Source organism: Pholcus phalangioides, unplaced genomic scaffold (assembly GCF_987345545.1).
Source record: "Pholcus phalangioides strain wild (caught in Gottingen) unplaced genomic scaffold, Ppha-v1.0 ptg000003l_1, whole genome shotgun sequence".
NCBI lineage: Eukaryota > Metazoa > Arthropoda > Arachnida > Araneae > Pholcidae > Pholcus > Pholcus phalangioides.
Window position 1 is genome coordinate 11,312,107 of NW_028301596.1, and position 12,245 is coordinate 11,324,351.

A 12,245-nucleotide genomic window follows, 5' to 3' on the forward strand; every position below is an offset into this window, starting at 1 on the left:
GTGATGCCGAAATATATTCGCCGGGGCTAAAGACTTTTTCCCTTTTCGTCCCTTTTCCTGTAATGCGTTTGCTTTGAGAATATCGGGAAAAAGCAGCAAAAGATCTGAATAAAACGAATGCCTTCCATAAATAACACATATGCTTAAGGGAGAAAAAAAACGCATTATCGTGAATGTTGCAACTATTTTTGGGCGACAGATTTCATCAGCGTATACAGATATAATTTGTGAAGTTTCAAGAGAAGAGTAGCACCAACTATTCAAATACATATCCACGTGATACAGTGTCACTCTTCCTTATACAGTTCAACAACCTCATTTGATAACGTCAAACTACTGGGCAGGAAAATGTATCAGATATAGGTAGGCTGGACATATTCTATATAGGAAATAACGGACGTAAAGATCCAAAACACTCAAAAATACGGGACGTTGATAATTTTCACTTAATTAATTTTACCTCAAAATATTTTATTCCAATTATGTGACTAATATATTTGTTTTTCAGTGTTACAGGTACTAAAGAGTTGAATTATTTTCTATAACACCACATCAACGTCTTCGATTGCAATTTTATTCAATTAATGTCATATGCTAATTAAAGTCCTTACACACTCTGAACTTTCAGTCTCGTAGAAAATATTTCTAGTTAGAAAAATATATTCAAGTATTGCGTTAATCTCAGGCGTGGAATTCATTTTCTCTAAATGATTTATGCGTATTAAATTACAGGGTGCTTATGGTTAAACTGATTTTACTCAGAGTGATCTAAAGCTTCATTCAACAAATTAATTCAATTCCGAAAGTGAACAAAACTTCATAGGGGACTAATGGTGGCGTAAGAAAGTGGATTCCATAAAAGAAAAATATACAGTGTACATATAGTTTCAAATGTCACCGATAGAGGAAAATATGTCACAGTGGAGCGAAAAAAAAAGGAGTAACAAAAAACAGACATGAATTAGAAAAACAAAACTGCAGTGAAAAATCACGCTTCATTCATTACATTCAGTTTCCGGCAAGGACATCGACCACTTTCAAAGTGTCACACTTTGCATCCTTTTGCACAAAATTTCCTACGGCTGATGAAGTATGTCACAAGGAATATTGTACTATTGCCTTATCACAGTGCGGGATAAGATAATGGTTTGTTAGAGTTGTTAATTTCGGGACACTACCACTAAGATAAACCTTCGAATCGAGATATCCCCAAAAGTCACATGGAGTTAAATCCGGGGACGAGGAGGCCGTGCAACCGAGAATTTTCTACTAATGACACTTCCGTTTGTGAGGCGAAACCATAACAGTTGCAGTACCGATCAGCCATGCGCTCTGTGGACGTACGATTGTAAGACGCATGGTGAACTGCGCTGGTCCCTGGAATATCTTTTCACTTTTACCAATCTGTTTATAGCCCAAATAAGTAACGTAGTTTTCACCTACGTAGGCGTAAAAAGTTCCATTTCAAATTATTACCTGCACTTTATGAAAATTCATGGCTATGTAGATTAAAATAGTGAAACATTTCACCCTATATCGGTGACGTTTGGGGGGGGGGCTGATTTTTCTACTTCCGCGGAACCCTTCTTTATTCATATTCCTATTTCATCATTAGTCCCCGTCCCCCAACAAATTTTGGTGTTATTCCGGTTGTTAGTTCAAGCCACAGATGACTCTGAGTACTGTCCGTGTAATTGCAAATACCCTGTACGAAATATATTTTTATATTTTTTGCATTGCCTACAAACAATTTTTAGAAAAAAACTTTAATGAATGAAGAGAAAACAAGCTCATTGGTTATGAGAGGAACATTCACCCAGATATTGGAATCCGTAAATCAGAACTTTTCACCACTTTGAGCACATTTATGTCGGATACAAAATTTAATAGCTATGGAAGTGAAAAGTTTGAATAAGCACCTCGTTTTCTTTCAGTTTGATGCATATGAAACCACGAAATGAATGTCCAGTTTTATTTCAAGTGACACATACCTGAGATTATTTGAATAATTTTTTCTTTAATTGGAAATGTGTTTCTATTGTCTACTGTTTGAAATTTTAATGATATATATTTCTGTTTGTGAGCCTATATTACTTATATTGTACTGATCGCTCGCAAATCAGATAATATACAGTCGAGTCTCTATGTAACGATGTCACTCCGTTGCAACGCACAATTACTGTGTTTGTTTAAAAAGAAAATATCCATTATATGAAGAAACGATTTTCAACGGAAAGTAAATTGATAAAAATATAGCGTTACAAATTTCCTTCGTAGAAAAATTTATTACATAAAGACTCTCCTGTATTGACGTATACTTTTTTATTATGTGTTTTTGAATTTAATCAGAATTCAGTGATTACTTGTAGTGTCCGGTCAAGTCCGAAAATAGTCGAAGAATTTCAGAAAATTGGCTAGATTTTAAGCCAAAAATATAATTCAATTTAAAAGTTACTCAATCGTCTTTCAGAAATTCTATATATAGTTTATATATTCGTATATCTCAACATTATTCTCGTTAAAATACTTTATTAATATTTCACCATTTGAGAGAATTAATTTCTTCTTATATTGCATGCTGAAGAAACCAGGATACAGATTATGAAAGATGGGCAATTTCCTAACGCAAATAATGTTATAATCATAGGTATTACGAAAACTCTTATTAGACATCATGTTTGTGTATTTCTGACTTTTATCGGTGATAAAATATTCAACTAGTCGTACCATTTTCCTAATTTACCTTTCACTTGATATACATTAAGACATTACCCCAAATATATATATACACACACACACACACTCTCAGTTTTGCATTTTCCACTTTTCGGCGGTTGGCAACGTTTCAAGAATAAGTAGGCTTTTAAAATCTTCTCCCTAAACAAGAATACATATGAATAATTTAGAATAAGAAATAAATATGAGACCACATTTCTCTCTTCGAATCAATCGTAATGTTCAATATGAAACATGTTTTAAAGAGATGATTAAACGGCATAGCTAATGACTAAAAGATGGAGAAGGGGGAACCACGGGAAACATTAATTGCTACAAAATCGTCGAAATTTGCATAAGGCATTTCACGATTTATGAATGGTAACCCTTAAAACAGATTTTCAATATCCGCATAATACGGAATACGGCGTTTTGGTGCTCTGTGACTCTCTCTCTCTCTCTCTCCATATTCTAGGTTTCATCTTTTATTCTGAGCGAAATGATAGGAAAATAATTTCCCGCCGTAGAATCCACGGGATCAAATTCGAGGAGGCGGAGGACGACGGAGAGGAGTTAAAAAGCAGTCTTAATGACTTGCAGTATTGCAAAAGGGATTGATATATCCATTAATGCACGAGGCAGCAGTTAATTGAAAAGCTTTCTAAAAGATTGATGTCATATGATCGGTTCATCGGAAGCTGTTTGTTATTTCATATTTGCGTTTTCGCTCTGACGGTTCAGCTTTGTTCAAAAACATGCCTTCGACCGATGAGCTTTTTCGAAAATGGTCCGCGGTATGTTACGGAATACATATGATATCTGAGATACAGCATTACTTTTTATGAAACAGATCACAGCAGTTTGCTTTTTTATTGGTCGTAGTTTTATGAATTCCGAATTACTCTTGTTATAAGATACTATGATAATGCAAAGAGATACATGGGGAAATTTCTCCTATAATTTAAAAGAGAACCAATAAAAAACATACTCAATATACTGTTATAAAACATGGGAAAAAATTAAGATTTTCTTTTTTTTCAAAATTGCAAATTCATGAAAGATTTAGAAATTATGATATTGGGATATGGTTTGAAGAATTTATGTTTTTAATACGGGAATTTTTTGTTTATTTATTTTATACAAATTTATACAAAAATAATTTATTTTTTCATGATTTATTTTATCTTTTACTAGCTGTAATACCCTTCGCTGTCCGTGTTTTCTTCAATTACTGGGAGGATTGAAAAAGTGACAAATCATTATAAAGACATGAACTATTATACATAATACTGGCAGCATTAAAGCAGTGACAAACCATTGTAAAAGCATATGCGTGTCTGAAACGCATTGTTAGGGAACCACGGTAACCAAAGTAAACATTCCGAAAGTGATTGTTCAGGCCTAGGAACCATTGTTGCCCGACAGTTTTTACCTTTTCGTTCCTTTGCCCAGCTCTGCAAACTTTTAAAGTAGCCAAGTCCGATCCCATTTGGTGTACATGAAAAGATTTTGCGACGGTAGATCTAAAATTGTAGATTTGAATAGAGAACGCACACACACACACACATAGAGAAAATCAATTTATATACATAAATTTATGTATTTATTTTATTTATTATTTATTCGTTATTTATTATTTATTCGTTATTTATTATTTATTCGTTATTTATTATTTATTCGTTAATTATTTTATTTATTTAATTTTTTGCCACATTTATTAATATTTTTACATATATATTTTTTTAAATTTTCATTTATGTATTTGCTTTTTTGTGCCCAGAGAACTAACAGCGGCAAATACAGCTGATACGTGTTCTGAGGGTCACAACAAGTTGCTTGGTCAGCCGGGACAAATACGCATTTTGGCACCCCTTCGTAATGTTGACCGCGAGGCTAAACAGTGAAATTTGCACCCTCTTCTGGTTCAGCCATCGGAGAATCAGACTAGCCTACTACTACTAAACTACCCATGAACCTCGTCCACATTCCTCTACGAAACTTCTAACGAATTGGTACATGGAATTTGGTACTGAAATGTGCGTATCTGCGTCGTGAACGTAACGTGAAGCTGTTTTCTGGCATAAAACCAGCTTGTTCCCCCCTCCCCAGTTGGTGGGTCGCATTAGCAAGACACAGTTGATAATTGTATATGGACAGCGCAAGGACCGGGCACACCCCGCTTCCAATCTCAGGGAAATATCGAAGTGTTCCCGAAGAATTGATGCACCCGTAAATTCATTAGTATGAATCTCAGAAGTATACAGTTAAGAGTGTGGTAATTATAGAGATACCCACATTGGAAATAATGACTGTGTTCAACATCGACGTGGTTCATGCCAAATCAACCAAAGTTTCTGTGCAAAAGATATTTTGATTTATTTTCTTATTTTTCCTGGAAACACATATGAGTCAACTGGAATATACAGAGCGGACTCATTACCCTCCATCTTAGAGTGGCGTAACCAGTTTTCTGTTCAACTTAACGTCAAATAGTTTAAAGGAAACGGCGTAGGGAACAACTATTGGCTGTCAGCGATGATATTGACGACATATTTCACTCAAATATGGCGGATGAGATACCCTGATGTTTGTAGGAGCACTTATGACTCTGGCTCCAAACATACGTTAGTGCCACGCATATACACACTTCACACTTTGCAGCATGCAATATTTTGTTAGAGATTCCCCCCGAGGAATTGTTAGGAGTTTCATGCGCGGTTTGAGAGAAGTGGTTGCGTCACCTATCAGTAATTTTTCTATTTTTTTCTGTTAAAAGAAACATACCCAGCTTATGTCCTTTTATTCTTTCAAACCGAGTACAACTCAGTTCTATCGCCGTGGTCAATTTACTACCTAGTGAGTTATGCCGGAAGTGTAAGCGAGTGTACCTAACAAATCTGGGTGCGTGTCTAGTGTTGTGTCTGTCTTTTCAGTGAGGCCATCTATATTCCAGAAGTGAAATGAGTCAAGTGTAACGATTGGATATTTGTACCGTTTGTAGACCTGTTGCTGTCTGTGGTGAGACATTTTTCAACGGGGAGATCATTTGCGCCTCGAAGTTAGGAACCATTGAAAACCAACTTCAGCTGACCACCACTGTGGTGACGGTGGGACTGGAACCCGGGTCCTCCCTATGCGAGTCTGTCACTATGACCACTTGGCCAACACTCACTCGATAATTTCGCGCTCACTGACTCGTGTTGAACTGCTGTCGATGAATTTCACGGCGGTGAATTGTTGTTGGTGAATGTTTCAAAAACCTACACACCTCATATTGGAAACACCAGTTCTGCCCACCGCATTTTAACACGATAAATTCTTTTTTTTAATATAAATGTCTGAAGCTTTTTTTTTACGGATGTTCAGCCATCGCTCTACCGATAATGTCATATAACAGATACAGGGTGTTTCCTTGAAGAGGCGACAAACTCAGAGGGGTGGTATTAGGCATCGACAGGAACAAAAATTGCCATAGAATGCGTTATCGCAAAAATACTTATGAAGTGTGTGACGTCGAGTGGGACAAAAAGGCCAATAATGAGTATAAAAAAAATTATTAATTTGACAGCATGATTATAATTGAGGCGACCACCCATAGATGGTGCCTTCGTTTCCAACCCAACTCATTAATGATAGTAAATTTCAATATCGCGAAATTGCCAGAGTTGGTGTTATAATAGCATGATTATAACACAGCCTGCGTTGTACATAATGAAGTGATGAAATAAGTACGAAATTAAAACAAATAAGTATGAAAATCATTTACATGACAGCATGATTACAATACAGCCTGCTCAATGTCAGAAAGTACATGAAGAGAAATGATCACAGGAGTTGTTCGAAGGTCATTGCACAGCCGACAGCGACGGAGTAACGATTGTCGGACGAGATCAAACACACCAGGTGTGCCGACAGCCTCTTCCCCACTGTCATCTCGACATGTATTTCTGCGATTTTCACCATCTAAACGTGGTTTGCAATATCATTTTTTCTACGGCAATTTTTGTTCCTCTTGACGCCTAATATCACGCCTCTGAGTTAGTCGCCACTTCAAGGCAACACCATGTATAATACAGTCATTATATAGTGTAAGTTTGCTCTTATCTTTACACGTCTTATGTCCGTCCTCTGAAGTGGTCTCTTGTGCTCATGTTGCGGTCATAACATTTCTTGATAGAGATAATTGACTAAGAATAAATTGCTCAAGATGACTAGTGTTTTCGTTCTGTTTCCACCATATCTGAAAGCCAAAAAAAAAAATCAACGTTTAAAATCCAATGGGTCTTTCCGAGATTACGTTATTGTCTAAATGTCTGTACCCTTTAAAATTCTGGATGTCTTCGTTAATTCTCCTTAACTTGTGAAGCCTTTTACTTTGTGAAAACAAATTAAGAGTCTTAAAAATTCCTACCACTAACCCCCAAACTTCCCGTAAGTTAAAGATGATCAGCATAGAAAGCTACTGAATAGTCTGTTCACGATTTTAATTATTATAGATGCTTCACATCTCTAACGGTGCTTAGATGTGTTCTGAGCCATCTTTCGGTGTTTTATCATCTTCAACTAATAGGAGTGTTTAGAAATACTGGTTCGGGAGCTGGCTAACACCTCAGAAATGCTTTATTTTTGTGCAGATGAGGAATATCCTTCCTATAACAATGAGGCATCATAGTTTATTATTCATGTTAATGTAGTATAGGGTATCCCATAAGTTCACGAACAGTTTAAAAATACATGAAATTGAAGAATTCAGTATATTTCAATTACGTTTGCAGAAAACTTACTCTCACAAATGGGGGATTTGTTTTTTTTTTCCTCTTTTTTTGGTCAAAAAGTTTTTGAATGTTTGTCGATAGAGGGCACTGCACGAACGTGCGGCAGGAATGATTGAAAAGGAAACTTTCTTCAATCCTTTCTGTGCTCGAAATGTTCGTAAAGCTTAAGCCGTTGATTCGTGGCTGAAGTATGGCAACTTCTCTAACAGTACTTCATCCACCAATTACGCAAGACTTCCACATCACAGTGAAAATGTTACGTAAACGCCATTTACGTCACAGTAAAATTCGCAAATCAGCTGTTAATCGTGCACCATGCATAAGACTCTGATCTGCATATTTCCAGTGATTTTCTTTCGTGCAGTGCCTTTTATCTACAAAAATTTTAACGATTTTTTTCTCTATACCCAAAAAAATCACTTTTCATGAGAGTAACTTTTTTCGCAAACCACATTCAAATATACCTTGATCTTCCTTGATTTTTTATTTATTTTATAACTATTTAGGAATTTATGAGGCACCTTATATAATTCAGTAATATCATCATTCCTCTAATCAACAAATTTTCTATTCACAGGCGAAAAACCAGCCGCAATGCAACATGGCCGGCAAAGCAGCACTGTATACCGAGGAGAATCCTTTCTAATGGTCTTCGCCCTCTTCCTAATAGGCATGTATTACAGCCACGTGTTCCATCATCAGGTAGAAAGGTAGCTGCCAGAATAACAGGACGAAAAAAAACAACATGATTTGCATAAAGAAAATAAAAAAAACGCCAACCACATTCGACATTACATTAAAGAAGAAGATAATATATTTCAATGAAAGAGCTTGATGATGTGTTCGTTGTGCGGGACTTGAACATTGTAAAATGTTGCCAGAATTAATTCTTTAAAAATATTTAGAGAATTATTCAGAAAATTTAAAGAGAAAAAATAATGATCGTACGAGGAACATTATATATATGATAAAATACTTCCGAGAATTCCATTGAAAATAAAAAAAATATGTTTCATTTTCGTTTTTCTTCAGTGTGACTGTGATCAGTGGTGAGCTGTATATGTGTAGATTTGATTTCAGGACATAAATCAGCAGTTAATGAGGACTTTTTAATAGACAAAAGTAATCATCAAAGAGATTCCACGAGATGAACTCCCCGAACTGAACCGTTGGGAGCATTTGAGTGCAGTTCATGCATTTGAATAACTAGTGTAATATCCACTACGGTGTGCTTGTATATATATTTGGTGCATCAATTAATATGCTTTAGACGAGACGATTGAATAATCATCTCGTGGTGTGAGTGAGAAACAACTGTCTATAATCTTTCTCTCGCTCTGTCTCACTGTATCTTCATCTCTGTGTGCGAATTCTAGAGAGAGAGGGAGAGAGAGAAAAGACCATTATATGATATATATATATATTACGTACAAAAGCCGTATCATATGTTAAGAATTCGATTGGATATATTTGTGATGTGACTTGCATGTTGATTCTTTCAAGTGCTTGAGTTTCATTTTTCTTATCGCTGCTGTTGTATACGTAGTGCTAAACTTTGGTGGGAGACAAGAGAGAGAGGGTACGCGTGAGATTGTAGTGTTTGATCAGGAATTGTATGTGTGAATGAGATGTTATATAGAGCAGTGTTCTTCAACCGCTTCTCTTTTCTTTCTTTCAAACCGAGCACAACTCAGGTCTATCGCCATGGGCAATTTACTATCTAGTGAGTTGCGCTGGAAGTGTAAGTGTGTGTACCTAACAGACCGAGTACGTATCTGGTGTCGTGTTTGATTTTCAGTGGTGCCATCTGTATTTCAGAAGTCAAGTGAAATCTTCAACCATTTGTCCGCGGACCGGTGACGTTACACGGAACGCTTCAAGCAATTCGTAAACCTCCTAAATAACTTTACAATTTGATTGAATGTTATACCATTTCTTTTTTCATTTTATTACTGTCTTAGCCGTCAAAAGTTTTGGGGATTATTGAGACTACTCATTTATTTTTTGCCAGTCCGCAAAAGTAATTATTCTATATTCACGGTATTTAATTTCTGCCAGTCCACTAATTATTTCTCCCATTACATTATTTAAGTTACGTATGTGTGTGTGTAATGTTGGTTCACAAATTATTTATCGCTGGTTTACAAATTATTTCTCCCTCAAATTTATTTATTTATTTTTTGCCGGTTCACAAATCATCTATTATATATTTATAGGTCCGCAAATTATTACTTCCATTTTCGCCAGTCTGCAAAATTGTTCAACCGCTTTCACCGGCCCGTAAAAATGTTGAGCCCTTTCCATCGTCCGTAAAATAAAATTGTTCAACCACTTCCAACGCCTCGTGAAATAGATTCTCCCATTTTCGCCGGCCCATAAAATTGTTCAACCAATTTCATCAGTTCTAAAAAGGTTGAAGAACATTGTCATAGAAGAGATGACATCAATGTTATTTGAAGATTTACAGGGGTTTTTTTTTCTTGTAATTTATCTGATTCATTGTGTATATTTCGGTTGTTATAATCAGGAGATATGAGAATGAAATTTATTTTTTAAATGTGTCGGGTAATTCATATTTATTTTTTAACCCTTTGAGGACCAAGGGACACATGTGTCCCAATGTAAAATATTGATTAAATACATGAACGAAGGTGATTGTTTTATTATTTTTTGTCCAATACGTAATCCGGTGTATATTTTTGATTGTTTCAACACTTTAAATCATATACGTACTAGCGTTAATTTTCAAAATGGGTTTCAAAAAATTGTTTTTTTGCAATTTATTATGTTTTTTATGTTAAATATATGCACTCATTTCAACACCTATAAATTTTGTGTGACTCCATAAATCTTTGTGGTCCTGAAAGGGTTAAACTTTGAGTACACATTTTTTGTTAGTAACATATGCTAGTCAAAAATATAATCAAAAACCTTCAGATATATTCCGAATAATGCTTACTTGACATGAACATAGACAGTAATGAAGCATCTTTACGATTATTTGAAATGATCAACATGATCCATAAGACAAAAACCGTATTTGTAACTCATGGTTTCAAAAATGTTTCAAGTCTAGATGTTTTTCAAGTCAAGGAAAAGGTAAAAAAGATGTTTTCAAGTCTAGAAATGGTGGAACACGAGATCATCTTTATTCGTTGTTAACATTAATTATTGATCTCGAATTTTAAGATCTAGTCAATAACAGTTATCGATTAAAACCACTGAAAAAACTGAAACTCGAAAATTTAGTCCTAACAAACTTATCTAGCTTTTCTGATATTCCTATTTTGCAAATCTGGACACAATAATTCAAAAAAAAAAACGTTAAGTTTACGTGTTTCCATTTTCTTCTGATCAATTTTGAATTTATTGCAGATTTTTGAGACGATATTGATTGAATAATTTGTATTTATAAATATTATTTATAGGAGGAAATTTATAAAAAATATATATATATGTATTCTGGTTTTGTGTTGTGAATGCAAGTGAAATCCTGTATATAATATTAATAAATTGTAAAATATGGTAAACTGCTGTATATGAAATTCTGGATATACAGCAGAGTACCGTAGTAATGGATATTTGAATTGGAGAATACAATACGACGACATAAATCATCAATTCAAGTTTATGAACATTTTATTTGAACTAATTATTACTTTGAAATATGAAATCAGAGAAATGGAAATCATATCATGTTAATGATAAAAATCATCTAACATGATTATTAGAAACGACTATTACATTCAATAATATTCTGATTTTTAAGATCGGTTTCATTCGATTTTTTTTTCACACTCTTCTTCGAGCATGCGCGGAAATGCATGTTCAAACTTTTCATATAGTCTATTGACTGGAGTAATGTTTTTTGGGATTAGGTAATAAACTTTTGATATAAGGAGAAAGCGCATAGGAAATGAGAGTTATATTTCCTAAATAGGTGTTTGAAACAGGAAAAAAGAAGTTGTATTATGTGAAACAAATGAAATAAATGGATATGGAAAAAAAAATATGTAAATTTTTTGTTGATGTTTGATAATAAAAAGAACTCTGAAAAACATGTTTGAAAGTGTTATTCGTAAGTTTCATTTGCATATCATAGCGATTAAAAATATGAAAATCGGCTTTATACAGGGGTGTTCCGTAAATTAGTAAATAGTATAAAAATTTATAAAGATTGAAGGAATTCCTATATTTGTATGCGGTTTTGCGAAAAAGATTTTTCCCCCCTAAGAGGAACTTCTTTTTCGCACAGAAAAATATAGTTCAAAATTTTGTCGATAGAAGACAATGCAAGAATGCAAATCAGTCGTATAGAATGCAGGGCGTATGATTAACAGCTCGTTTCTGAAATTGCCTGTTTCTGGTGCTTACAGATAGTTTCCGTTGTGATGTTAACATTTATTCATAAAGCACTGTAGTTGTTTTACCTCAGCCACGAATCACCACATGCAGCTGTGCGAATGTTTCGGGCACAGAAGGGATTGAAGAAAGGTTCTCAGGTTCAATTACTCCTACTAGAATCTCATACAGTGCTCTCTATCGGCAAAAAATTTAACTCATATATTTTTTTTTTCTATGGAGATAAATCTTCGTGACGATAATTTTTTTCTCACACACTGCATTCAAATTTTCCTATTCCTTCATTTTATTTTATAAATTTTTGAACTCTTTACGAGTTTATGGGACGCTCTGCACTCTGTACATTTCGTAAGAATTTTCTAATTAATGTTTGTTAGCTTTACCAGCTAAACT

At 34.6% G+C, this 12,245-nt stretch overlaps 1 protein-coding gene across 3 annotated transcripts in view; it reads left to right on the plus strand.

The window, feature by feature from the left end:
* LOC149088031 (titin-like) overlaps positions 1 to 11,550 on the plus strand; it is a 254,438-nt gene extending 242,888 nt beyond the window's left edge. For 2 of the 3 annotated variants that reach the window (XM_089244024.1, XM_089244015.1), the window contains exons 5-6: positions 2,585 to 2,647; positions 8,068 to 11,550. In XM_089244024.1, coding sequence (XP_089100150.1) covers positions 2,585 to 2,647; positions 8,068 to 8,204 — 200 coding nt within the window. In that variant the 3' untranslated portion in view covers positions 8,205 to 11,550. The remainder of the gene's footprint in view (positions 1 to 2,584; positions 2,648 to 8,067) is intronic. The other variant, XM_089244031.1, reaches the window with a different exon arrangement.
* The last annotated feature ends 695 nt before the right edge of the window (positions 11,551 to 12,245 follow it).